Consider the following 25816-nt stretch of genomic DNA (forward strand, 5'->3'; position numbering starts at 1 on the left):
GCGAGTCATCTGTGCAGGGAGCCGAAGTCTGTGCGAGTCATCTGTGCAGGGAGCCGTAATTACAGCTTGTAACAAAAGAGATATCGCCACACTTCTGCTGTACCGCTTAATGGGCTGCGGTAATTTACCGAACTTCAAAGGCATCTGTGAAAATCTTTATGAATTAGTACACAATGCACCAGCGGTAAACTATGCCAGAAAGAAAAATCCCAAAAGAGCGGGCAGCAACCGGCCGTGTGAACCTTAACCACTTGCCGACCACCCACTACCTATAGGAGTTGGCAAAATGGCACCCCAGGACTGCGTAACGCCGATCGGCGGCGGCACCTGGGGGACTAAATAACCGGGGTTCGCACGCATCTGCCAGCATTAGGCTCCGCCCACCTGCGATGTCAACCCGCTGGCCAATTAGCAGCACCGGGGGGGGGGGGGGGGGGGGGGGTCACCGTCGATCTGCCGATACAAAGTGTATAATACACTTTGTAATGTATACAAAGTATTATACAGGGTGCCTCCTACCCTGGTGGTCCCAGTGTTCGAGGGACCACCAGGGTAGGAGGCAGCTGTGTATGTAATAACACACACGCACACCGATCCTGTCCCCCCTGCCCCCAGATCACCCACAGCACCCCTTAGACCCCCACTGATCACCCCCTCAGACCACTGTTTGCACCCAATCACCCCCCTAATCACCCATCAATCACTCCCTGTCACTATCTGTTAACTCTATATTTTAGATCTGGTCCTAAACTGCCCCCTGGGGGCTCTTGATCACCCCCCACCCCCTCAGATGCTCCCCAGACCCCCCCCCCCCCCATGTACTGTATACATCTATTCTCCCCTGTAATCACCCACTGATCACCTGTCAATCACCCCATGTCTGTCACCCATCAGATCAGACCCTAACCTGCCCGCCCACACCCTCAGATCGCCCACAGAACCACCCTCAGATCACCTCCCAAGTGCATGGTTTAAATCTGTTCTCCCCTCTAATCACCCACTGATCACCCATCAATCACCCCCCTGTCACTGCTACCCATCAGATCAGACCCTAATCTGCCTCTTGTGGGCACCCAATTACCCGCCCACACCCTCAGATTGCCCTCAGACCCCCCCTGACAGGGGAGGACTGGGACCTTTTGGCCTGGAGGGAAAACACAAACTAGAGGCCCAGTTGCATGGCAGCCCCAGCCCTAATGACATCACACGCGCCCCACATGCTATATACCGGTAGTCATGCGGTCGCCAATGCAGAAAAACATCAAGGATACTAGAGGGACAGCATGACAGGTAAAGTATAAGTGCACAGGCACCGTGGGGCACATAATAAATTTTGAGGGACAACGGCCATGGTTTCCATCGCGTTCATAGTTTGTTATAATCACACTTCACGACCACATTGGCCCAAGATTTCCCTTGTTCTCAGATTGAACTACTTTCCACCCAAATAAGTCAAATTGTTGATTAAGCATGCTTGTGGCGGCACAGATTTTCATCCGATTGAATTATAATGATTGAAGCGGTTGGTGGATCGGCCAGCCCTAAATCATTAAATGAGAGGCAGCCTGGGGGGAAATCTCCCCCCTTCCCCCCTGGCCAGTCCTCCCCTGCCCCCTGATCACCTCCCCAGTGCATTATTTACATCTGTTCACCCCTCTAATCACACCCTGAGACACCCAATCACCTCCTGTCACCCCCTAGCACACCTACCCATCAGATCAGGCCCTAATTTGTCATGTGTGGGCTCCTGATCACTCGGCCAAACCCTCAGATCCCCCTCAGACCCCCTTCCAATCACCTCTCCCCAGTGCATTGATTGCGTCTATTCTCCCCTCTAATCACCCCCTGAGACACCCATCAATCACCTCCTGTCACCCCCTAGCACTCCTATCCATCAGATCAAGTCCTAATCTGCCCCCTGCGGGCTTCTGATCACCCAGCCAAACACTCACCCGCCCCACCACAGTGACAGAATTTTTTTTTTCTGATTACTGCTGGTCTCTATGACTGAGACCAACCGTTATGCCACACAATACGCAACCACCAATACAAGAAGTTACTATGCCCAGCCTTTTCAGTGGAAACCACTCCAAGTTTCCAAACTTAACATTTTTTGGGGCCTTCTCCTTAACATGGGTCTAGTCCAGGCATGGGCAAACTCGGCCCTCCAGCTGTTACGGAACTACAAGTCCCACAATGCATCTGCCTTTGAGCCATGACTGTGGCTGTCAGACTCCTGCAATGCATTGTGGGACTTGTAGTTCCTTAAAGCGGACCCAAACCAAACATTTTTTTTTAATTAAAAATATTTAGTTGCACCACTCTCACACATGCAAAGAGAAATACACACTCCTTCAAACCTATGATCATTTCAGTGCATGCTTTTCACCCTTCTCTTTTCATAGCTAGGGTTATACTGGGGGCAGCCATTAGCAATTCCTCCATTGCCGGACACCATCTACTCCACCAGTTTGCCGGAAAAATCCCGGCAATTTGAAAGGAAGGGAGGGGTTCCTCCAATAAATGTAAAATATTTTATATTTGTCATCATGCAGCTGAAAAAAGGCTGCTATTTATTATTATAATTTAGAAAATAGATTTTATTTCTGAAATCTTGTATTTTTAATTTGGGTCCACTTTAACAGCTGGAGGGCCAAGCGTGCCCATGCCTGGTCTAGTCAAAAAGAATGCATTGCAGTCTTATTAGTCTACGCACCCAATACATCACATGCCCATGTTCTCTGCTGCCATGTCCAGGTCACGATTTGAGAACATCCTGCGCCTCCTGCACTTCGGTGCCAATACAACCTGTCATCTAAGAGGCCACCCTGCTTATGACCGGTTCCACAAAATTCGGCCCCTCATAGACCACCTATCAAAATTTGCAGATGCTTATACCCCTGAACAGTCATTTTGAGACATTTGGTTTCTAGACTACTCCTCACAGTTTGGGCCCCTAAAATTCCAGGACAGTATAGGGACCCCACAAGTAACCCCATTTTAGAAAGAAGACACCCCAAGGTATTCCGTTAGGTGTATGATGAGTTCATAGAAGATTTTATTTTTTGTCACAAGTTAGTGGAAAATGACACTTTGTGAAAAAAAAAATACAAATCAATTTCAGCTAACTTGTGACAAAAAATAAAATCTTCTATGAACTCACCATACTCCTAACGGAATACCTTGGGGTTATTTCTAAAATGGGGTCACTTGTGGGGTTCCTAAACTGCCCTGGCATTTTAGGGGCCCTAAACAGTGAGGAGTAGTCTGGAAACCAAATGCCTTAAAATGACCTGTGAAATCCTGAGGCTACTTACACACCAGGACGTTGCGTTTAGGGGACGTTATAGGGCACATAACGTGCCCCTAACGCAACGCCTGGTGGTGTTGGCGCAGGACGTTACCAAGAGCCGCGTTACAAGCAGCTCTTGGTGCGCCTGCTCTGTCGGAGGCACTGCGGAGACCACGTGAGCGGAGCTCTCCGCATCACGTGGTCCCGCCAGCCAATCCGCGGCCGCTCCAGGATGTAAACACTGCAAGTGCAGTGAATAATAAGTAGCCATGTGCCTGGCTATGTAGAGTGGCCTCTCCCCGCCTCCTCTCCGCCCATAAAATGAAAAAAAAGACCCCCTACTGAGCATGTGCAAACAGTCTAACGCGGCTTAGCCGCGTGTAAAGTACTGCATGCAGTACGTTATGTAGACGTGCTACGTTACAATGTAACGCAACGTGGGCACTGTGAACAGCCCATTGATTTTTCATTGCTGTGCGTTGGGGTGCATTACAGGCTGCTCTAACGTGCGCCTGTAATGTCCCACTGTTAAACCAGCCTAAAAGGTACACATAGGACTTTGGGACCCTTAGCGCACCTAGGCTGCAAAAATGTGTCACATGTGGTATCGCCGTACTCAAGAGACGTAGTATGATGTGTTTTGAGGTGTATTTTTACACATACCCATGCTGGGTGGGAGAAATCTCTCTGTAAATGGATAATTGTGTGTAAAAAAAAAAAAAATTGTCATTTACAGAGATTTCTCCCACCCAGCATGGGTATGTGTAAAAATACATTCCAAAACATATTACGGCGATACCACATGACACTTTTTTGCAGCCTAGGTGCACTAAGTGGCCCAAAGTCCTATGAGCACCTTTAGGCTTTACAGGGGTGCTTACAATTTAGCACCCCCCAAAATGCCAGGACAGTAAACCCCCCACAAATGACCCCATTTTGGAAAGTAGACACCCCAAAGTATTCAGAGAGGGGCATGGTGAGTCTGTGGCAGATTTAATTTTTTTGTCACAAGTTAGCAGAAATGGAAACTTTTTTTATTTTATTTTTTTGTCACAAAGTGTCATTTTCCGCTAACTTGTGACAAAAAATAAAATCTTCTATGAACTCACCATGCCTCTTAGTGAATACTTTGGGATGTCTTCTTTCCAAAATAGAGTCATTTTGGGGGTATATATACTATCCTGGAATTCTAGCACCTCATGAAACGTGACAGGTGCTCAGAAAAGTCAGAGATGCTTCAAAATGGGAAAATTCTCTTTTTGCACCATAGTTTGTAAACGCTATAACTTTTACCCAAATCAATAAATATACACTTATTGGATTATTTTTATCAAAAAGACATGTAGCACAATAAATTTGGACAAAAAATGTATATAGAAATTTTACTTTATTTGAAAAATGTCAGCACAAAGTTTAAAAAATCTTTTGACAAAATTCATGTTTTTTTTGAGGAGTATAATAAAAACTAAAAATCTAAAAATCACAGCAGCAATCAAATAGCAGCAAAAGAAATCTGTATTAGTGACAAGAAAAGGAGGTAAAATTCATTTAGATAGGTTGTATGACCGAGCAATAAACCGTTAAAGCTGCAGTGGTCTGAATGGAAAAAAAGTGTTAGGCTAAATGAATAAAATAAGTGGTACTTACCAGGGGCTCCCTCCAGTCCCAAGCTCCCTGTCCCCGTTGATGTCAGGCTGACCTGCAGGTCGGCCTGTACTGCGCGATATGCGCTGTCAATCACCGCCACGTGGGCCAGAGCGGACTGAACAGATGCAGAACTACTGCGCCTGCGCAGTCCGCTCCGGCCCACGTGGCGGTGATTGACAGCGCCACTCGCACAGACGCAGTACAGGACGACCTGACGTCATCGCCGGGGACTGGGAGCGAGCTGCGGCCAACGGCTGAGGGAGAGCTGTGGCGAGGGACATATGGGGAGCTTGGGGCTGGGGGAAGCCCCCCTGGTAAGTACCTTTTATTTTTTCATTTAGCCTGATAACTCCTTTAAGGGGTTTTAAGACTGCGGTCCTTAAGTGGTTAAAGAGGCACTTAAGCCTAATAAAAATTAGTTTTACTCATCTGGAGCTACCAGGCCCCTGCAGCCGTTCCGTGCCCTCGCAGTTATGCTACATACACACTTGGAAGATTAATGAAAGATCTTAGACCAATTTTACCACCTTCCATGTAGTATAATGCTGGGCATACACGGGTGGATCCGGCGGCCAATTAGCCACCGCATCGACCCCCGCCGATCGATTACCGCTCGTCCCTGCCGGCGCTCCTTATCAGCCACTCGATTCCCTGCTATTGTCCACCGGCGGGGATCGAGCGGGGAATCTATCTGGCAGGTCATCGGACCTGTCGGATATTATCAATCGAGCCATCAGCGGCTTGATTGAGAAGGAGACTCCGTGTATGCCCAGCATAAGAGCCATACTCTACACAGTCTATTCTATGGAGCTGAACTCCCCATCAGATAAAAATCTTTGCAAGATGCTGCACACAAAGATCTGTTCCTGCTAAAGATCTGTTCCTGCTAAAGATCTGTTCCTGCTAAAGATCTGTTCCTGCTAAAGATCTGTTCCTGCTAAAGATCTGTTCCTGCTAAAGATCCGTTCCTGCTAAAGATCCGTTCCTGCTAAAGATCCGTTCCTGCTAAAGATCCGTTCCCGCAAAATGCATTCATTGTCTAGGATATCTGCAGATCCTCATATACACCTTGTTTAACAGACATTCATCTGCATATCTGACAATCATCTGCAGATGTGAAGATTCATCCTGGTGGATCTGATCTGCACATGAATGTCTGTTAAACAAGGTGTGTATGAGGATCTGCAGATATCATAGACTAAATGCATTTTGCAGGAACGGATCTTTTGCAGATACTGATCTTTTGAATGTGTACAGCATCTGTGTGCGCAGCATCTTGCAAAGATTTTTATCTGATGGGGAGTTCAGCTCAACAGAATAGACTGTGTAGAGTATGGCTCTCATTTTACGTGGAAGGAGGTAAAATTGGTCTAAGATCTTTCATTAATCTTTCAAGTGTGTACACACCATTAGTCACAGATCTTCCTATCCCCCGCCGCTAGCTAGTTTCCATTAGCCGACAGGTCTGGCAATGAGTGGTCTTCTTCGCGTTTCCATCCGCAATAGCGCTATTGTTGACGGGAATCCAAAGAAGATGATGCGTGGCCGGGCCTGCGCAGTCGCAGTGAGCTTGTCGGCAGAAAAACAAAACTAGGTGGTGGCGGGAGCAGGAGGATCCGAGAGGGACTACGAGGGCACGGGACAGCTGCAGGGGGCTGCTAGAAGCCCCAGGTGAGTAAAACTATTTTCTTTTTAAAATACAGGCTTAAAGGGAACCTTAACTGAGCGGGATATGTAGGTTTCCTTTTAAACAATACCAGTTGCCTGGCAGCCCTGCTGATCTCTTTTGCTGCAGTAGTGGCTGAATCACACACACCTGAAACAGGCATGCAGCTAATCCAGTCTGAGTTCAGTCAGAGCACCTGATCTGCATGCTTGTTTAGAGGCTCTGGCTATAAGTACGAGACGCAGGAGAGTCAGGCAACTGGTATTATTTTAAAAGGAATAATCCAAAGCCTTCTCAGTTTAGGTTCCCTTTAAAGTGGATCCGCGATGAACTTTTACACATTGCATTATTGTGTTCCTTTCATATAGTTTATAGGGCATTCTTCAAGCCAAATACTTTTTTCTTTTTGTTTTAATACTTTAATTCCCTATAAACTAAATAAGCCTCTCCCACAGCTTCTCCAAAACGCCAAGGCACTCAGACCCATGTAGCAAGGGCTTATGGGAGCTCAGTCTGGGCAGGAGGAGGAGGATGCTACTAGCCAGTGATTTCAGAGGCAGAGGGGAGGAGGGAGCAGGAGAGGCGAGTGAGCCGAGGGCTGGATATGCAGTTGCAGATTACCTGTGTAATTATTATAAACAGATCATGGCCGCTCATTGTATCACAGGAATAAGTAATCATATTCTTTTGAAGCTGTGTGCAGCTAGATATGCTATGTAAACTATCTCAACTTTAGATAAGATATGTAGGCAAGTTACTTGTTATAGTTCGTTTTTCATCTCGGATCCACGTTAAGGATCCCTTTAAAGTGTAAATGTAACAAAAAAAAAGTGCCAACATGAGGTGCTCATCTTGGAAGGGAGAAGCCTCTGAATTCTACCTGGTTTACTTCACAAAGGTCGGGTGAACAATAGGGTTTATATAATGCTATCTGCAACAATCACTCTCAATACAGGCGGCAGTAGTGGTTGGATACAGGGGCGAAGCAATCGCCATAGCAACCATAGCCATTGCCATTTTTCCCTCTAGTGTCTGACGCTACTTCCTGTTTATACAGGAAGTAGCGTCAGAAGCTAGAGAGGAACATCCGTGGAGCGCACGGAAGGTATGCATCTGCCGCTGCCTGCATACACACTATTTAATGCTGGAGGGGAGCACAGAGGCGAGAGCCCAAGGTGAGGGAGGGGGGGGGGGCCATCCCCCCTCCCCACCGAGGTGCCACCAAGCTCTCCCCTCATGCTGCGACCCCTCCAGCCCCCAAAAACTGCCCTGAGCGGGCCCAGGGGAGGGGCACGCTGGCTGTCAAGGTAAGGGGGGCGCCTGTCACTACCTAACCTGGAGGTCCCTGTCACTCACCACCTAACCTAGGGGGTCCCTGTCACTCCCTAACCTGGAGGTCCCTGTCACTCACCACCTAACCTAGGGGGTCCCTGTCACTCCCTAACCTGGGGGGTCCCTGTCACTCACTACCTAACCTGGGGGGTCCCTGTCACTCACTACCTAACCTGGGGGGTCCCTGTCACTCACTACCTAACCTGGGGGGCACCTGTCACTGCCTGAACTGGGGGGCACCTGTCACTGCCTGAACTGGGGGGCACCTGTCACTGCCTGAACTGGGGGGCACCTGTCACTGCCTGACCTGGGGGGCACCTGTCACTGCCTGAACTGGGGGGCACCTGTCACTGCCTGAACTGGGGGGCACCTGTCACTGCCTGAACTGGGGGGCACCTGTCACTGCCTGAACTGGGGGGCACCTGTCACTGCCTGAACTGGGGGGCACCTGTCACTAAACTATCCAGGCCAGCCAGCCCAGCATCACCACCAGCCAACCAGCCCAGAATCCCTGTCAAAAAGGCCACAGCATCACCACCAGGCAGGTCAGCATTTACTTCAACCAGCCAAGCACAGCCCAGCATCACCGCCAGCCAGCCCGGCCACAGCATCACCGCCAGCCAAAGCATCACCGCCAGCCAACCCAGCCACAGCATCACCGCCAGCCAACCCAGCCACAGCATCACCGCCAGCCAACCCAGCCACAGCATCACCGCCAGCCAACCCAGCCACAGCATCACCGCCAGCCAACCAGCCACAGCATCACCGCCAGCCAACCCAGCCACAGCATCACCGCCAGGCCTTTCAGCCTACACATCCCCAATCCAGCCAAAATCCGTATTGCCAGGCACAGCAGCCAGTACAAGAGAATTCAGAAACCAGGTGAGAGGTGTCTACCATATTAAGGGGGCATTCTGCCTATTTATGTGAAATGCTGTCTATTTATGTGCCTCATGACTGCTCAATTTGTCTTGTTGGGGGGCCTCATGATTGCTGAATTTGTCTTGTTGGGGGTCACAGGATTGCTAACTGCGAGACTATGGGAAAAGCTGAACCATCATCATATGAGACAATAACATTAAACCTACTTTTTTTAGCTTTTTAAACCAGAAAATAAAACTGGAGGTTCTAAAAAAAAAAAATGAATATATTTTTCAGGAGTAGGATGGATGAAATTGTTTATCTTCAATTTGGATTTTCCATAATGTTCATGTATGAGTTAAAATGTTTGTATAGTATTTAGTTTAAATTGCTGTTACCACAAGGGGGCCCAGTGATTTCTAGTTGCGCCCCTGACTACTACCTAAACTGGGGACACCTATAGACCTGGCTACTTATACTGTACTTAGAGGGGTGTGGGAATGTTGGGGTGGAGGGTCCTGGAGGAATGTTTGGGTGGGAGGTCCGTGGGGTTGGAAGGCTGTGTGTGGGGGGGGCATAAAAAAAGTTTGCTATGGGGCCCAGTCATTTCTAGCTACGCCCCTGGTTGGATACCAGATGATGCCGGTTGTGTCTCACTCTGGTGGGGGCGTTTGATTTTTTTGGGTAAAATTAAGTGTCTCATTGCACAGGTCGGGGTACCAATACTATATAATAATAGGCAACTGACCCTGCGTATAGCAGGGACAGTTGTCTCTGTGTAGCTGGGTCCGTTGTCTCTGTGTAGCTGGGTCCATGCTTTTGGCTACTGCGCATGTCCACAGCACGGACCCAACCTCACACAGACAGGAGGACAGGAACGGGGCCAGGGAGCCAGGCAGGAGCGTGAGCGGGCGGCCGGGTGTGCGGCAGGTACGCGCACGCCGGTGGTGCGCAGTACATGCGGCGGCAAAAAACAGACCCTAGAGCCCGTTTTTAAATGGGCTTAGGTCTGCTAGTAGAGTTTATATAATGCTATCTGCAACAATCGCTAACAATACTGGCCCAATACAGGGAGCAGTAGTGGTTGGATACTAGATGATGTAGTGGTGGTGAAGGATTATTGGGTTATGTAGTTGGTGCACTATTATGACCACCAGCAGACCAATCTCCAACTGCCAACGTGTGCACTTGACACAAAATAATAACAGAGGGGACAAAAAAGCACTTATAATGAGAGGTATTGTGCAAGGTACTGTACCACCACTAGTAGCAGCAGTATGTGCACACCTGTGTTAAACAGCCAATGGTGCACTGTGCAGAGTCAGGCACACAGAATTGAATGGAACAATATCAAGAGAACAAAAAAAAAAACCCACTGATGATGAGATATATTGTGCAAGGTACTGCATCACCACTAGCAGTGCGCACACTGGTGTGTGACCAGTGACAACTAACAGGGAGACAGCCAGGCACCTTGCGTTGCTTAAAAGAAAATAAGACATCCTCCATATACCTCACTCCATGTTCCCTTTAAGAAATGCAGATAATCAGCACATCCAGCATTAGTTCCAAGTTTTATTCTAACATAGTATGCTCTAACAGTCCAGAGCTGGATCATCCACTAGGCAATCCTAGGCAGTTTCCTAAGTCATGGAGAGAGTCTAGGGGCCTGGTGGATGCTAACCCCACCAAATCTTACCAAAAAAGCCAGGTGACCGTCAGCGGAGGGCAAAACTGCTACCTTGCCAAGGGCCCCTTTCATCTTAATCCATTCCTGTGTAACACTTCAACTGGTGCTTTAATGCTTAGGGCCCCCCTTTGTTAATGCAATACAGTGTAATCAGTACAACACCACTCACTTGTACTGCAGTATGGCATTATTATTTTTTTTTTTGTCAAAATTAGGAAATATAAAACCTACGCACAACAGACAGACTGTGAGCATAGCCAAAATGCAGCATGACTTGTACTGGCCTGTAGACAGCAGTGTTGACATAAAGGTTAGATTTCATGGCTGTATTATTCAGTAAAGCAGTAAGAATGGCAACTGTTGTCCAATACCAACTAGTCACAATTCTGCATCTTAACATCAGTTCTTGACAGCTTATGAATTTTTATAATGTTGAAAGAGATTGAAATACTGCGGTAAAACAACTTTTGCCGAAATTAACTTTGGGAAGACCTGGGGGCCTTGCAGCCCGCTAGGGGACCTGGGCAATTGTGCAGTTTGTCACTATGGATGTGCCGGCCCTGGGCGCATGACATATTTCCTCAAGAAGTCTTCTTATTGTTAGTTTTATGGTACAGTACACCTTATTTACAGTCAGTCAAAGTGTACCAGAGACTAGCTGTTACAAAAAATGTATACATACCTGGGGCTTCCTCCAGCCCCCTCCGAGCTTATCATTCCCTCAGCGTTGTCCTCTGCCTCCAGCAGCTTCGGTAATGGGTCCCGTTACTTCGGCCAGTCGGCGCATGCGCAGTGCGCTCCTCCGTCTTGCTCCTGTGGCTATGAGCGATCTGCGCCTGCACAGTAGTACTGCCAAGCGAAACGGAGGAGTGCACTGCGCATGCGCCAACTGTTCGTGACTGGCCGAAGTAACGGTATCCGTTACTGAAGCTGCAGGAGGCAAAGGACAGCGCCGAGAGAGCGATCAGGCTGGAGGAAGCCCCAGGCATGTATACATTTTTTTCTCTCTTCTCCTTTCCTTTAAAGAGGAACTGTATTGAAATTAAAATAATGAAGATAATTGCTTATTGTTTACAATATTCATTTATAGATTACTTATTCAGTGTTTGCGCATTGTAAAATATTCCCTCTCTCTGATTTTACATTCTGAAATTTTTCACTGGTGGTGACAGCTTTAGTTCTGTCAAGTGATCTGTACAGAATGTTTGTTACTGCACAGAGGGAGATATTGGGCTCCATTCACAATCACACATGCGGTAAGAGATTTTGGTTCTTTTCCGTTAGCCGGGCGCATCCACTAGATGGCGATAAAACGCCACCAGAATTACATCTTTCCCTACTATCCATGGCGGCCTGGAGGGGGAATAGTAATTACCACCACCTAGTGGATGCGCCCGGCTAACGGAAAAGTACAGAGATTTTTTACCGCTATATTACCGCCAGTGATAATTTCTGCATTTTTTCAACATTCACTAAAAATGTTCCACATGTGGGAACAATGAGTAAAAAAATTAGGGAAACATGCGTAATTACAAAGTAAAACATGCGGAAACCATGCGTAAAAAAAGTGGCAAAAAATATTGGTACTTTTCCTTTAGCCGGGCGCAACCCGGCAGGTGGCGCTAATTACATTAATAGTTCACGTAACAAAAAGTGTTTGTGTAACCGATTTGTATTGTGTTAACTGGCCGTCTCCCTGTGGGCAAATGTATTGCAAATGTATTGTAAAAAAAATGTCCACCCAGAGTCGTTCGTCGCGGCAGGGAATCCTGGTGGTTTTCTTGCGAAGAACGACTCTGGGGAACACGCACGTCCCCGCCGGCTGCCAGTATTGTATAAAAGAGAGGGCAAGGGGGAGGAGAGCGAGAGCCGAAGCCGGCGGCTTCATCTGTTACATTGCCGCCGACTTAATTTGTAATTCAATTAACTCACTTTTTACAATACATTTGGCCTCAGCGAGACAGCCAGTTAAAACACAATACAAAATCGGTTACATTAACACTTTTTGTTACGTGAACTATTAATGTAATTAACGGAAAAGTACCAAAATATCTTGCCCAAAAAAAAACAATTAAGGTGGCCATACACTGGCCCGATTCCCGGCCGTTTCGACAGCAGATTCGATCCTGGGATCGAATCTGCTGCCAATCGTTCGCGGTAAACGCTGCCGACGATCCGATTTCCTCCCGAAATCGGATCGGTCCGTCGATCGCGCCGTGCGGGAAATTACCCCCGATCGCCCGCGGGTAAAGTGCGCGTCGCTAGCGGCGGCCGATCCGATGAAAAATACATTACCTGATGCGGGCTCCCGGGCGTCTTCTCCGCATCTTCTCAGCGCTGCACCCGCTCCATCCCGGCGCTTCCTGGGTCACTGCAGTGACCCAGGAAGTTCAAATAGAGGGCACTCTATTTGAACTTCCTGGTCACGGAGTGACACAGGAAGCGCCGGGATGGAGCGGGTGCAGCGCTGAGAAGATGCGGAGAAGACGCCCGGGAGCCCGCATCAGGTAATGTATACGGGGGGGTGCAGGCGGCAGGAGCAGCTGAACAGATTGTGATCGGTTTCAGGCTGAAATCGATTCACAATCTGTTTGCAGTAAAGGCAGCGATACGATCCCTCTCTGATCAGATTCGATCAGATAGGGATCTGTCAGCTGGTCGATCTGATGGCACATCGACCAGTGTATGGCTGCCTTTAAAGTCCAGCAAACACAGCACTCAAGGCTCTAGGCTCCATTTAAGTCAATGGAAAGCGAAATATACCACCAAGTACTAGTAGGTGATAAAAAATAAAAAATAATAATAAAAAAAAAAAAAAAAAAAAAAAAAAAAAAAAAATCGGTAGTTAAGTCAGAAATAATGCGTCTTTGGTACTTATCCGTTAGCCGGGCGCATCCGGCAGGTGGCGCTGTTGTAGCGAATTTCGATGCGCTGTTGTATCTAATTCCATTCATAGTTACTGAACGTAGTACTGTGTGAATGGAAGCGCCTCGGTGGCGCTAATTTCATTGTTGATACGTAACGATACAGTGTGTTAATGTCAACGAATATACATTGTATTTGAAGTGGCCGGAATTAAAATGAAGGCGGCAGCAATGTAACACATGAAGCCGCCGCCTTCGTCTGTTCTTCTTCTTCTCCCCCTTTGCCCTCTCGCTTGTATACAATGCTGCCAGCCTGCGGGGACATGCGTGTCCCCCCAGAGTCGTTCGTCGCGGCAGGGAAGCCTGCTTGTTTCCTTGCGACGAACGACTGTGGGGGGACACGCGTGTGTCCCCCCCCCAGCTGGCAGTGTTGTATAGAAGCGAGAGGGCAAAGGGGGAGAAGAAGAACAGACGAAGGCGGCGGCTTCATGTGTTACATTGGCGCCGCCTTCATTTTAATTCCGGCCACTTCAAATACAATGTATATTCGTTGCCATTAACACACTGTATCGTTACGTTGCGTATCAACAATGTAATTAGCGCCACCTGCGGCCACCTGTTACCATAGTAACTATGAATGGAATTAGATACAACTGCGCATCGAAATTCGCTACAACAGCGCCACCTGCCGGATGCGCCCGGCTAACGGATAAGTACCGCGTCTTTTTTTTGTGATTTTTTTTTTTTTTGCGGGAATTACCGACTTTTGCGGACTTTTACCGCATTTTTTACTCATGCGGGTAAACAATGCGTACAATTTTATGCATGTGGTAAATCATGCGTACAAATTTGTGAATGTCAAGATGTTTTTTTTTCAGTCAGGAATTCACCGCAAGTGCATTTCCGCATGCGTAAAATGATTGTGAATAGAGCCCAATGTTGGAAAAAGCTGTTATTTCTCACAGTTCAACACTGGTCACAGACAGCAAACTGTCAGGACTATGATCATGACATCACACTGTGACGGGCACCGCATGCAGATTCGCATAGGCAATACAAGTGGATGGGATTGTTTCCACTTGTGCGTCGTGCAGGTGCGTTTTGGTGTGCGGGGGAAATCTGCACGGCAGAGCCGTCAGATTTCGCGTGCGGCTGGAATGCGGGCGAATCGCCCGCAATGCTTTTAATAGGGAAATCGCATGCGGCTTTGTCATGCGGTTTTCCCCGCGATTTCGCATGTAATGGTATGGAAATTTACACAGGCAGTGACATGGTTAAATTCGCCTGCTCCTTAGCCATGCGAAATCGCGGGGAAAACAGCATGCGGAAACGCATCCGCATGCGATTTCATCCGCCGTGGAATCCAGGCGATTCCGCACCGCAACAGTGGAAACGAGCCCTAAAGCTTTCTCATGGGAAAGGGGGTATCAGCTACTGATTGGAATGATTGGAATGAAGTTCAATCCTGGGTTAAAATAAGCTCTTTAAAATAAGCCTGACCCAATATAAAGTTAAACACAAAAAGAAGCCTAACCTACATATTGCTAGTGGTCATCTCTAAACTCCTAATTGAATGTACAGATAAAGCACTCACACAGGGCCCTAGTTCACACTGGGCGCTTTTCGGTAGCATTTTGCTGATCGCCAGCGATCAGCAAGAAGCTGTTTTTTCACTCTACAGGAAAGCGATTTAGGAATGATTGCGTATTGTGATTCTATAACATTAAAAAGCAATCGCTCCAAAAATGCTGCATAAGCCATCAGCAAATCGCTAATCACTGGTGATCGCTACAGTGTGAACGCTACCATTGACTTCCATTAGTACAGAGACAGGACCAGGTCCTCCAGCACCCAAGGCTAAGACACCAAAGTGCGCTCCTCCATCCATCCCACCCAGCCGTCACACACTGATTGCGGTTAGAGTAAGAGGGGCCCCTGGGCCCCCAACACCTTATTCTCTAGTGATCTGGCTTGCAGTCACTGCTATGTATCCCCTTTTCCTTATTTATCTCTGCTTCAAACACAATAGGAAATGATAGCTGAGTAATGCTGCATACACACTTGAGATAAAAGTCTCTGGAAAAGGCAAGATCACAGACCAATTATACCCCATTCCATGTAGTATGAGAGCCATACCTTTGCAGTCTATTCTATGGAGCTGCACTCCCCATCAGATAAAATCTTTGCAAGATGCTGCACACAAAGTTGCCCGTACACATTCAAAAGATCATTATCTGCAAAAGATCTCTTCCTGCAATAGATCCATTCCTTCAAAATGCATTCATAGTCTATGAGATCTGCAGATCATCATACACACCTTGTTTAGCAGGCAATCATCTGCAGATCATCTGCAGATCAGATCCACCAGGATGGATTTTCAGATCTGCAGATGATTGCCAGATATGCAGATGAAGTCTGTTAAACAAGGTGTGTATGAGGATCTGCAGATCTCATAGACTATGAATGCATTTTGCAGGAATGGATCTATTGCAGGAAGAGATCTTTTGCAGATAAAGCGGAAAATTGTATACTTACCTAACGGTAATTTTCCTTTCCTGATGCATCCATGGCAGCACATTGGGTAGTGGCTCCGCCCCCCTACCCCATTGGACCAGTGAATCTTTAAATAGAATTAAGAGGTGGTGCTCGCTGTCTTTGTAACTATTACTCACCGAATAATCGGGTGGGATCCATGTGCTGCCATGGATGCATCAGGAAAGGAAAATTACCGTTAGGTAAGTATACAATTTTCCGCTTTCCTTATGCCTCCATGGCAGCACATTGGGATCTAACTAGCATAAAAAATAAGGGAGGGAAAACCAAGTTTGCTGGTGAAAAAACAAAGAAATTTATTCCATATTCAATATAGAGGAGGAGATTACTGCTCTCCCAAATTGCACCAAAGTGCTTGCAGAAACATCAACTTTGTAATGAGAAATAAAAGTATTAATTGACGACCAATTTGCCGCCTGACATATTTTGGATGCCGAAACATTGGAGTAGGCTGCCCAGGAAGATGCCATGCCTCTGGTAGAGTGCGCCCTGATGCCATCTGGAGGCTCCACATTGATAGCCCGATATGCACCTTGGATGGCTTTAATAAGCCAGGAAGCTATAGTTCTGGATGAGGCCCCATGGCCTTTTCGATAACCAGATGGAACTAGGAACAGATGATCCGATTTACGGATTTCCTCTGTAGCTGTTATATAGGCTTTTAACACTCTTGACACATCAAGGGAGTGTAGAGTATTATTTTCCTCACTATGGAAAGCAGGTAGCGACCATTCCTGGTTAATATGGAATGTTTTTGTTACCTTGGGAAGAAAAGAGTCCATAGGACGAAGCTGAACTCTGTCATTAAAAAATGACAGGAAAGGTTCTCTGCAACTCAGTGCTTGTAACTCCGAAACTCTCCGGGCAGATGTTATCGCCACTAAGAAACAAGCTTTTAAGGTTAAATGCCATAAGGAACATTCCTCCATAGGTTCAAAGGGTGCAGCAGAGAGGTAATTAAGTACCAACGGTAAATCCCATTTTGGAAATATGGCTTTCCTTGGAGGTCTTATTTTGATAGCAGCTAGCATAAATTGTTTTATCAGAGGATGTAGGGCCCAGCGTTGATCTGTAAGAGCAGAAATAGCCGAGATCTGTACTTTTAAAGCATTGTAAGACAACCCTTTTTGAAGACCCGTCTGTAGAAAGGCCAGGAGGTATTGAGGTGATGGATGTAATGGGTCAAAAGAAGAGGATAGGGCAAATTCCGTAAATCTGTTCCAGATTCTGTAGTATGAAGCGTTTGTAGAAGGTTTCCTGGCTTTCAGTAATGTTTCAATTACTTCTGGAGTGCACCCTAGACTCTGTAGCTTCCTCCTCTCAACCTCCATACCGCTAAGTTCAATCGTGCTGGATTTGGATGTGACACTGGACCTTGGGTTAGGAGGTGTTTGCTGTAAGGGAGGATTAGAGGGTCTTCCGTTGCTAATTGGAGAAGCAACGGATACCAAGGTCTCCGCGGCCAGTTCGGAATCACCGCTAGGAGTATGACAGATTCTTGCGAGAGTCTCTTGAGTAGGTTGTAAATCAATGGCACTGGGGGAAACACATACCCCATCGAGAAATTCCATGACGATGTTATGGCATCTAATGCCTCTGCATTTCGAAATGGGTACCTCGCCATAAACCTTTTGCATTTGTTGTTCATCCCAGACGCCATCAGGTCTATCTCTGGATACCCCCACTTCTGGCAGATCAGATCGAATGAAGATTGGTTCAGTGACCATTCGTTGTTGTCTAATGAAGTCCGACTCAGAAAATCTGCTTCCACATTCAATTTGCCCGGTATAAACACCGCTTTCAGAGTTAAGAGATTGTTCTCCGCAAAGAGAAAAATCTCGTCCGCTACCTTCAGGAGAGATTGACTGCGTGTGCCCCCCTGTCTCTGAATGTATGATACTGTCGTGCTGTTGTCTACTCTCACTAGACAGTTCTTGTTGGAAATTAACTTCTGGAAATGGTGAAGGGCATATAGAACCGCTGATAACTCTCGATGATTCGATGACTGTCTCGAGATTTTCGAATTCCAAACTCCCTGAGCTACCTGGGATTCGCAGGTTGCCCCCCAGCCCCTCTCGCTGGCATCTGTTGTGACTACAACAGGAGGCTTCGGAGTGATCTGAAGGTGACCACGTATTTTGTCTGGACATAACCACCATTGTAGACCCATCTTCATTGACTGTGAGATGCAAATCTTCTGATTCATATCCAACCTGTTCCATTGAGCAAGGAAACCGGTCTGGAATGCTCGTATATGGTAATGAGACCAGGGTAGCATTGGTATCGTTGCTGATAAGGTCCCTATTAACCTGAGACATTTCCTGGCTGTACAAGATGGCGTGTGAATCATGTCCCGTATCCTGTTTTGGATAATCGGAATCTTGTCCGGAGGTATCGATATCGCGTTCTTGGAAGTCTGAAAACGAGCTCCAAGATAGACTAAGTCTTGCGTTGGATCTAATTGGCTCTTGGGGATGTTGATCAGCCATCCGAAGTCTTTCAGAGTCTGAAGGAGGATTTCTCTGTGCTGTAACAGGAGAGGTTTGTTGTCCGCTATCAGTAACAGGTCGTCCAGGTAATGGTACAGACGCAGACCCTGTGTTCTTAGAAGAGCCACAAGAGAAACTAACACTTTTGTAAAAGTCCTTGGTGCGGTTGATATCCCGAAGGGTAGGCATCTGAATTGGTAATGTTTGTCCTCGATGCTGAACCTGAGAAATTGTTGCATGTTTTGTTGGATGGGAATATGGAGATAGGCATCTTCCAGGTCTACTGAAACTAACCAATCTCCTACGTTTATCGCTTGAGTGATCGATTGAAGAGATTCCATTTTGAAACTGTCTAACAGGATGTAATGATTCAGTTTCTTTAAGTCGAGTACAGGCCGAAAGTTTTCCAGTCTTCTTTTTCACCAGGAACATTGGGGAGTAGAACCCTAACCCTTTTTGATGTAAAGGAACCGGTAATACTGCCTGTTTGTGTATTAGCTCTTCCAGATAAGAGTATAAGATGGTTCTCTTCTCTACCGTCTGTGGCACCTTTGTTGGAGTGAAACTGTTTATTGGTGTCTTTTTGAATGCCCAAGAATGTCCTTCTGAAATGGTTTTGATTACCCACTGAGAGTTGATTTTGGACCTCCATATATTGCTGAAGGTTTTTAACCTGGCACCCACAGGGACATCTTGGGCAAGCGTACCATCAAAAAGATTTTTTTGGGGTGGCATTAGACTCTGTTGATTTCTGTTTTTGATTTCTGTTTCCAGTTGACTGGCCAGTCTGCCAGTTACGTCTGTAGCTTTTCCCCGGACGATAGGTCTTTGCATTTCTGTACCTGTTTTGTTGTGAAGTAGAAGGAGTGGGTTTAGAGGGCCGCCTATCTTGCGGAATGAGACCAGATTTTCCACCTCTGACTCTAGTGATAGCGGAGTCCATTTTTTCGCCAAAAAGTGCTGACCCGTCGTAAGGTATCTTGCACCATGCGAGACGGGAATTAGTGTCTGCGGACCACGATTTTAGCCATAACGCACGTTTTGCGGTGACAGCGTACAGCATGGATCGAGATGAGCATCGCACTATGTCAAAGGCGGCTTCTCCCACAAAATCGCCTGAAATTTTTAAATCTTCTAGAGCTGAAGATATTGAGTCATTATCTCCTGATTTAATAGCTTCCTCAATGTTTTCCGCCCACGATCTAATGGCTTTACCTACCGGAGCCAAAGAAATGGCTGGTCTGCATGCTGCCCCTGAAGCTACATAAGATTTTTTCAAGTCCATATCCGTTTTTCGTAGTAAGACATCTCTAAAAGAAATAGCGTCCTCTAACGGAAGTGTCATGTGTTTGGCTAGACGGATCACAGATGCGTCAGTTACAGGCGGGTTGTCCAGGGATTTGCAGTCGTCCTCCTTTAGGGGATATAATTTCTGAAGCCTATTCAATAGTGGCGGTTTTTTCTCTAACTTTTTCCATTCTTCTTTCATGACTTCATCTATTTCCGCCATATATGGAAAAGTCACTTTAACTTTTGTATCTTGTTTATAATATCTCTTCTTGCTTTTTTTATCATCAACGATAGATTCTTCATCCGATTCCCACTCTAAAACCTCTCTAACTGCAGCAGCGTAAGGTTGGACCAAGGAAAAATCGAATCAACTGTGAAGTTCCTCCATTTGTATATCCTGTGGGGATGATGATGTATGAGGAATGTCAGCCGAAGTAGAGGCTGTTGGAAGTTGTGAAATATAAGATTCCATAGATTCCTGTACTGCTTTTTTGATAAGATCAGATACATCCAGAGAGGGTTGTTCCGGTTCTGTCGACATCTCCGAGAAGCAACTGGCACATACGAGTTTACCCTCAAGTACTTTGTCTCCGCATGCCCAGCATCCCTGCTGTTGTTCCAAGATATGTGGTGAACGGCTTCTGCTTCGTGATCGATTACGTCTATGGTTTGAACGATGTTTGGATGAATGGTGTCGCGTCGGTGACCGACTTCTAGAACGTCCCTTCCGTGAAGATTTGTGACGAGAAGGTGATGTTCGTTTTGAAGATTTCTTCTTCTTTGATCGCTCGTGATGTCGTCTTCTGTGGCTGTAGAAACATAGTCATATTATGACTATACAGTTCATAAAATGCACTCCCAGAAGGTAGAACTTACCTGAATAATCACCTACCTATCAATGTTTTGGAGGTCTTTGTAAGGCGCATAGGTGTCCATAGTAGCAGCCGACAAATGACAGCTGAGAGGCAAAGAAAAGAAAATAGATAGGTAGGTATAGGGAAAAGGAGGTATATGCCTTTAAGAAAACATGAAGCAAAGTAAACTAGCCATACAAAGAACATGCCTAAAGAAAATAAATTACTTACTTCTTTCCTAGAAGAAGAGAAACCAATACAGGTGTTTGCAGGAGTCTCCATACACAGCAATTCGCAGCAGCAGCAGCAGCAGCAGCAGCAGGACCTGTAACCAGCCCTATGCAATGAAAACGCCGCTCTGGCTGTTTAAAATAGACATTCTTCCTGTAGGAGGACTTGGGGGCGGGGCGGAAGTGCAGTAACCACGCTGGGACGCATAACAGAGCTCCAGCATGAAAGAGATACACACTGAATAGGAAGAAGCCGCCCCCAGCCTGGAAGGAGTGACAGCGAACCTCCCCCTAACGTCACAGTGCTCAGACTGCACAGAAGCTAGTCTGAGCTAATAGACACAAGGAAGGCTTTTAAAAAGGAGGAAAGGAGGAAAAAGGACACCTAGCGCGGCCAGATAAACTCATTTAGAGTCTAAATAAGGTAAAGGCACATTACTCAATGCCAGTATAAGCCAGTAATCAGCCATATAAATACTAACAAAAAGTCCCCATAAGACCAGCAGAACAGGGGACGCCCCAGATAGTCCAATTTATAGACTGTTTATGGGGACCTTCACACAGGGAGGCAATTGTGTGGCGACTGCAAGAAACAGTCAGGTAGGTGATAAAAGAAAAAACTTCTGCAGCAAACGCAGGAAGGTCCATATGAGGTGAGGACAAGAGTAAAAGACAGCGAGCACCACCTCTTAATTCTATTTAAAGATTCACTGGTCCAATGGGGTAGGGGGGCGGAGCCACTACCCAATGTGCTGCCATGGAGGCATAAGGAATGATCTTTTGAATGTGTAAGGGCATCTTTGTGTGCAGCATCTTGCAAAGATTTTATCTGATGGGGAGTTCAGCTCCATAGAATAGACTGTGTAGAGTATGGCTCTCATACTACACGGAATGGGGTAAAATTGGTCTGTGATCTTGCCTTTTCCAGAGACTTTTATCTCAAGTGTGTATGCAGCATTAGTTGTGCGGCCCTCCTACACTGCACCCTGAGGCTGGAGCTTCTTTCACCTCTGCCTCGGCCCGGCCCTGCATTAGCAGCATTTTGCTGATCGCCAGTGATCAGCAAATCGCTGAAAAATCACTCAGTGTGAACTAGCCTTATTTAGAAAGCGCTTACATATTACACAGTGTCATGCAATAGTACATCTTACCTCACTCAGAGGATTGCCTTACAGCAGCAGTGTTTCTTAAACCTGTCCTTGTGACTCCCCAATGTTGCATGTTTTGCAGGCAGCCTCATCTGTGCACAGGTGGAGTAATCAGTGTCTCAGCTACATACAAGCCACCTAGCTGAGACTAATTACCCCACCTGTGCATAGGGGAGACTGCCTGCACATGCACTACTGGGGAGTCAGGAGGGTGTGAGAAACACTGCCTGAGGCCCAGTGCACACCAAAAACCTCTAGCACATCGGCAAACCGTTAGGCCTGGAACCCACTGAAAACCGCAAACGCAAAACGCAACCGCTAGCGTTTTGTCTGAGCGGTTTGCAAGCGGATTCATGCGCGTTTTTGGTCGTGTTTTGCAACATTGTATTTTTTTCCCCAGCGGGTGCCTAGCGTTTTGCGTTTTGCGTTTTTATCCTGATTGGTCCTGTGAATTATTTTTCATTTTGTTACAGTGTGCTTAACCGCAAAACGCTAGCAAAACCGCTCAGTTTAGGTTTTGCTGAGCGTTTCTGCTAGCGTTTCAATACTTTACATTGAAGCGCTAACGCTCCCAAAATGCTGCAGGTCCTGCGTTTGCGTTTCTGGGAAACGCAAACGCTCCTGTGGAAGTTGCCCCATCCATTAACATTAGCCCAGCGTTTTGGCAAACTGCTAGCGTATCGCAGTGCTGCCAAAACGCTGCCAAAAGCGCTCCTGTGGGTTCCAGCCCTTAGAGGTTAATGGGCTCTATTCACAATCACACATGCGGTAAGAGATTTTTCTTTGCCGCTATATTACCGCCAGTGATAATTTCAGCATTTTTTCCACATTCACTAAAAAAATGTTCCGCATGTTTGGAACCGGTCTCCTTTCCAGGGACCTGCAGCATGCAGACCTGAAAAATGGTCAAAAAGCTGCCTGCCTGTGCAGACAGCAGAGCAGATCATTACACATACCTAAGGAACTGTGGGCCCTGATGCAAGTTTTACAATTGAGTCCCCCCAAGCACTTTATACATAATTGGTACGGCGCACCAAAACCTGCCAATGGAAACTACAGTGCCAGAGGTGCAAGAAGGGGATGGGGAACAGTTTGTTAATGATTACCACTAGTCATAGTATCTATATAGAAGTGATTATTATGAGCAGAGGACCAATAGAGAGCTAATATTGTAGTTGAGGGAGGGCCCTTCGGGGCCCCTCTTGCCCAAGGGCCTCGATGCGGTGGCTACCTCTGCACCCCCCCTATTGCTACGCCCCTGGCCCCCAGAATAGGTTAGTTAAGTAGGTGCCTCCAGTGTAGGTCAGTCAGGCATAGGTGCCCCCAATATAGGTTAGCTAGGTAGGTGCCTCCAATATAGGTTAGCTAAGTAGGTGTCCCCACTATAGGCTAGGTAGGTGCCCCCACTATAGGTTAGCTAGGCAGGTGACCCCACTATAGGTTAGCTAGGCAGGTGACCCCACTATAGGTTAGCTAGGTAGGTTCCCCCACTATAGGTTAGCTAGGTAGGTGGCCCCCACTATAGGTTAGCTAGGTAGGTGGCCCCCACTATAGGTTAGCTAGGTAGGTGGCCCCCACTATAGGTTAGCTAGGTAGGTGGCCCCCACTATAGGTTATCTAGGTAGGTGGCCCCCACATAGGTTATCTAGGTAGGTGGCCCCCACATAGGTTATCTACGTAGGTGGCCCCCGTACAAGTTAGCTAGGTAAGTGGCCCCAGTATAGGTTAGCTAGATAAGTGGCCCCAGTAGAGGTTAGCTAGGTAAGTGGCCCCAGTATAGGTTAGCTAGGTAAGTAGGTTCCCCCAGTAGGTAGCCAGCCTTCGGAGCAGTGCTTTCCAGAGCTGCTAGATTTGGGCGCAGCCGGCGCCTCCATAGACTAGAATAGGAATCACTCCTATTGCAGCGCTCAGTGAGTAACGACGGCGCCGTCAGAAGACGGAGCCGAGATTGCTTAAAATCACAATAATTCGGCCTCCAGCAATCGCTGGAAGCCGAATTATATCATTCCCCCACTATCCATGGCGGCCTGGAGGGGGAATAGTAATTAATACGGCCCGGACTTGTGCAGAAGCAGGATCAGCCATATACCGGCTGTATCCTGCGCCCAAGTCTACCGGCGCCGATTTCAAATGTACTTGCCAGCCTTATCCTCCCCCTCCTTACTTGGCCACCGTTCCTTTACCTCATGGAGTTGGCGGTCCGTCCTGCACCGAAGCCTGCTCCCTTCATCCTCTTCACTACATTCCCAGCCCCCGGCATGCAGCACAAGAATCCCCTGTGAAGCGAAGACACCAGAGCATCTCCCTCGGTAACATCGCAGTAAGTACGCAATGTTACCGAGGGAGCCGCTCTGGTGTCTTCGCGTCACAGGGGATTCTTGTGCTGCATGCCGGGGGCCGGAAATGTAGTGAAGAGGATGAAGGGAGCAGGCTTCGGTGCAGGACGGACCGTGACTCCATGAAGTAAAGGGGCGGCGGCCGAGGAAGGAGGGTGACCGGCTAGCAGGCCGAGGAAGAAAACATAAGCCTTCCTTCCTTGAGAGGCGGAGCAAGGGAGTGATAAAGCGTAGCCACGCTCTATCACTCATACGAGGAGGGAGGGCAGAGCCAGGCAACCAGAATAGCAGATCAGGGACAGGATAGGGTGGAGCTGGGAATGTGGCCGCGGGCCAAAATCAATGTATGATCATAAAAGCACTGGCGGGCCAATTTTTATCGCTCTGCGGGCCAAATTTGGCCCGCAGGGCAGAGTTTGACATGTGATTTAAGTCAACGGGAAGTGAGATATATTGCCATTCACCAAGTACTAGTAGGTGATAAACAAAAAAAATAAAAAAATAAAAAAAAAATAAAAAAATTGGTCAGAAATAGGGATGATTGGAAAGAGCAAATTCCGTTCTGCCGGAAATCACGGATTCCGTTAGTGTTAAATTCCGTTGCTATGAAAATTCCGTCGGATTTGTACGAAATTCCGCGGAATTCCGAATTCCATCGGAAAAATTGAAAAAAAATTTCTAAAGTAACCTTGTTTATCCTATATGGTAGCCCATAGACCCTATTAACTGTTCCCTTAGTCCTTTTCTTCCTCCCTCCTCCCGGAGGAGTATTTTAAAAGCCAGCTTACATACCGTGGGCTGGGAATTGAACCCAGGTCTCAGTGTGTGGTAGGTAACTCACTTAACCACTATACCACCACCAACACTACATGCTGAAGCCAGCCTAGCATGTACCAGTATGATATATCCAAGAGAAAAATTAGCTTGCTTAAGGATTTTTAGCATGTCAAAAGCCAACTCACACTGGCTGGGAATATAACCCAGGTCTGAGTGTGTGGTTGGTTAGCTCACTTCACCACTATACCACCACCAACACTACAGGGTGCAATATAAGGAATAACAATCAGCCAGGAGCAAGCTAACAAGCCTACAAGAGCCTAAGATTTCCCTAGCAGAGTCTGTCAGCAGCTGTCCCTTAACTAATTACTGTAGGAAGACGAGTGAGTAAATCGGCAGGAGAACCTCGCCTTTTATAAGGGGGGTGCGGCTCCAGCAGTGAGTGTAGTCTGATTGGTGACAATGTGCTTGCTGACTGTGATGTAGAGGGTCAAAGTTGTGCTCAATGGAGCATTATGGGGCGAATTGAACTTCCACAAAAGTTTGCCTTCGCCTGCGAACGCGAACCACCCAAAGTTCGCCTGGAACCGTTCGGGCCATCTCTTGGTGGGGTCTGTTCCCCTTCCCCCACAGTGCTTTTTTTATTTTTATTTTACTAAAACCCCTCCCTCCCCCCAGTCGGCCAAGCCTGGTGATCGGCTGTCATAGGCTTCGTGTCACATGGCTGTCCCCAGTACAGCGCTGCTGCTGATCGCAGTGCTGTACAAGTACACAACGGTTTCACCGT

At 47.1% G+C, this 25816-nt stretch overlaps 1 protein-coding gene across 2 annotated transcripts in view; it reads right to left on the reverse strand.

The window, feature by feature from the left end:
- The window catches only part of LOC137540714 (opioid growth factor receptor-like), a 376839-nt gene extending 355988 nt beyond the window's left edge, over positions 1–20851 (reverse strand). For both annotated transcript variants that reach the window (XM_068261839.1, XM_068261838.1), the window contains exon 1: positions 20770–20851. In XM_068261839.1, the coding sequence (XP_068117940.1) occupies positions 20770–20820 (51 nt within the window). In that variant the 5' untranslated portion in view covers positions 20821–20851. The remainder of the gene's footprint in view (positions 1–20769) is intronic.
- Positions 20852–25816: the final 4965 nt, after the last annotated feature.

The sequence above is a fragment of the Hyperolius riggenbachi genome, chromosome 12, assembly GCF_040937935.1.
Source record: "Hyperolius riggenbachi isolate aHypRig1 chromosome 12, aHypRig1.pri, whole genome shotgun sequence".
Classification (NCBI taxonomy): domain Eukaryota; kingdom Metazoa; phylum Chordata; class Amphibia; order Anura; family Hyperoliidae; genus Hyperolius; species Hyperolius riggenbachi.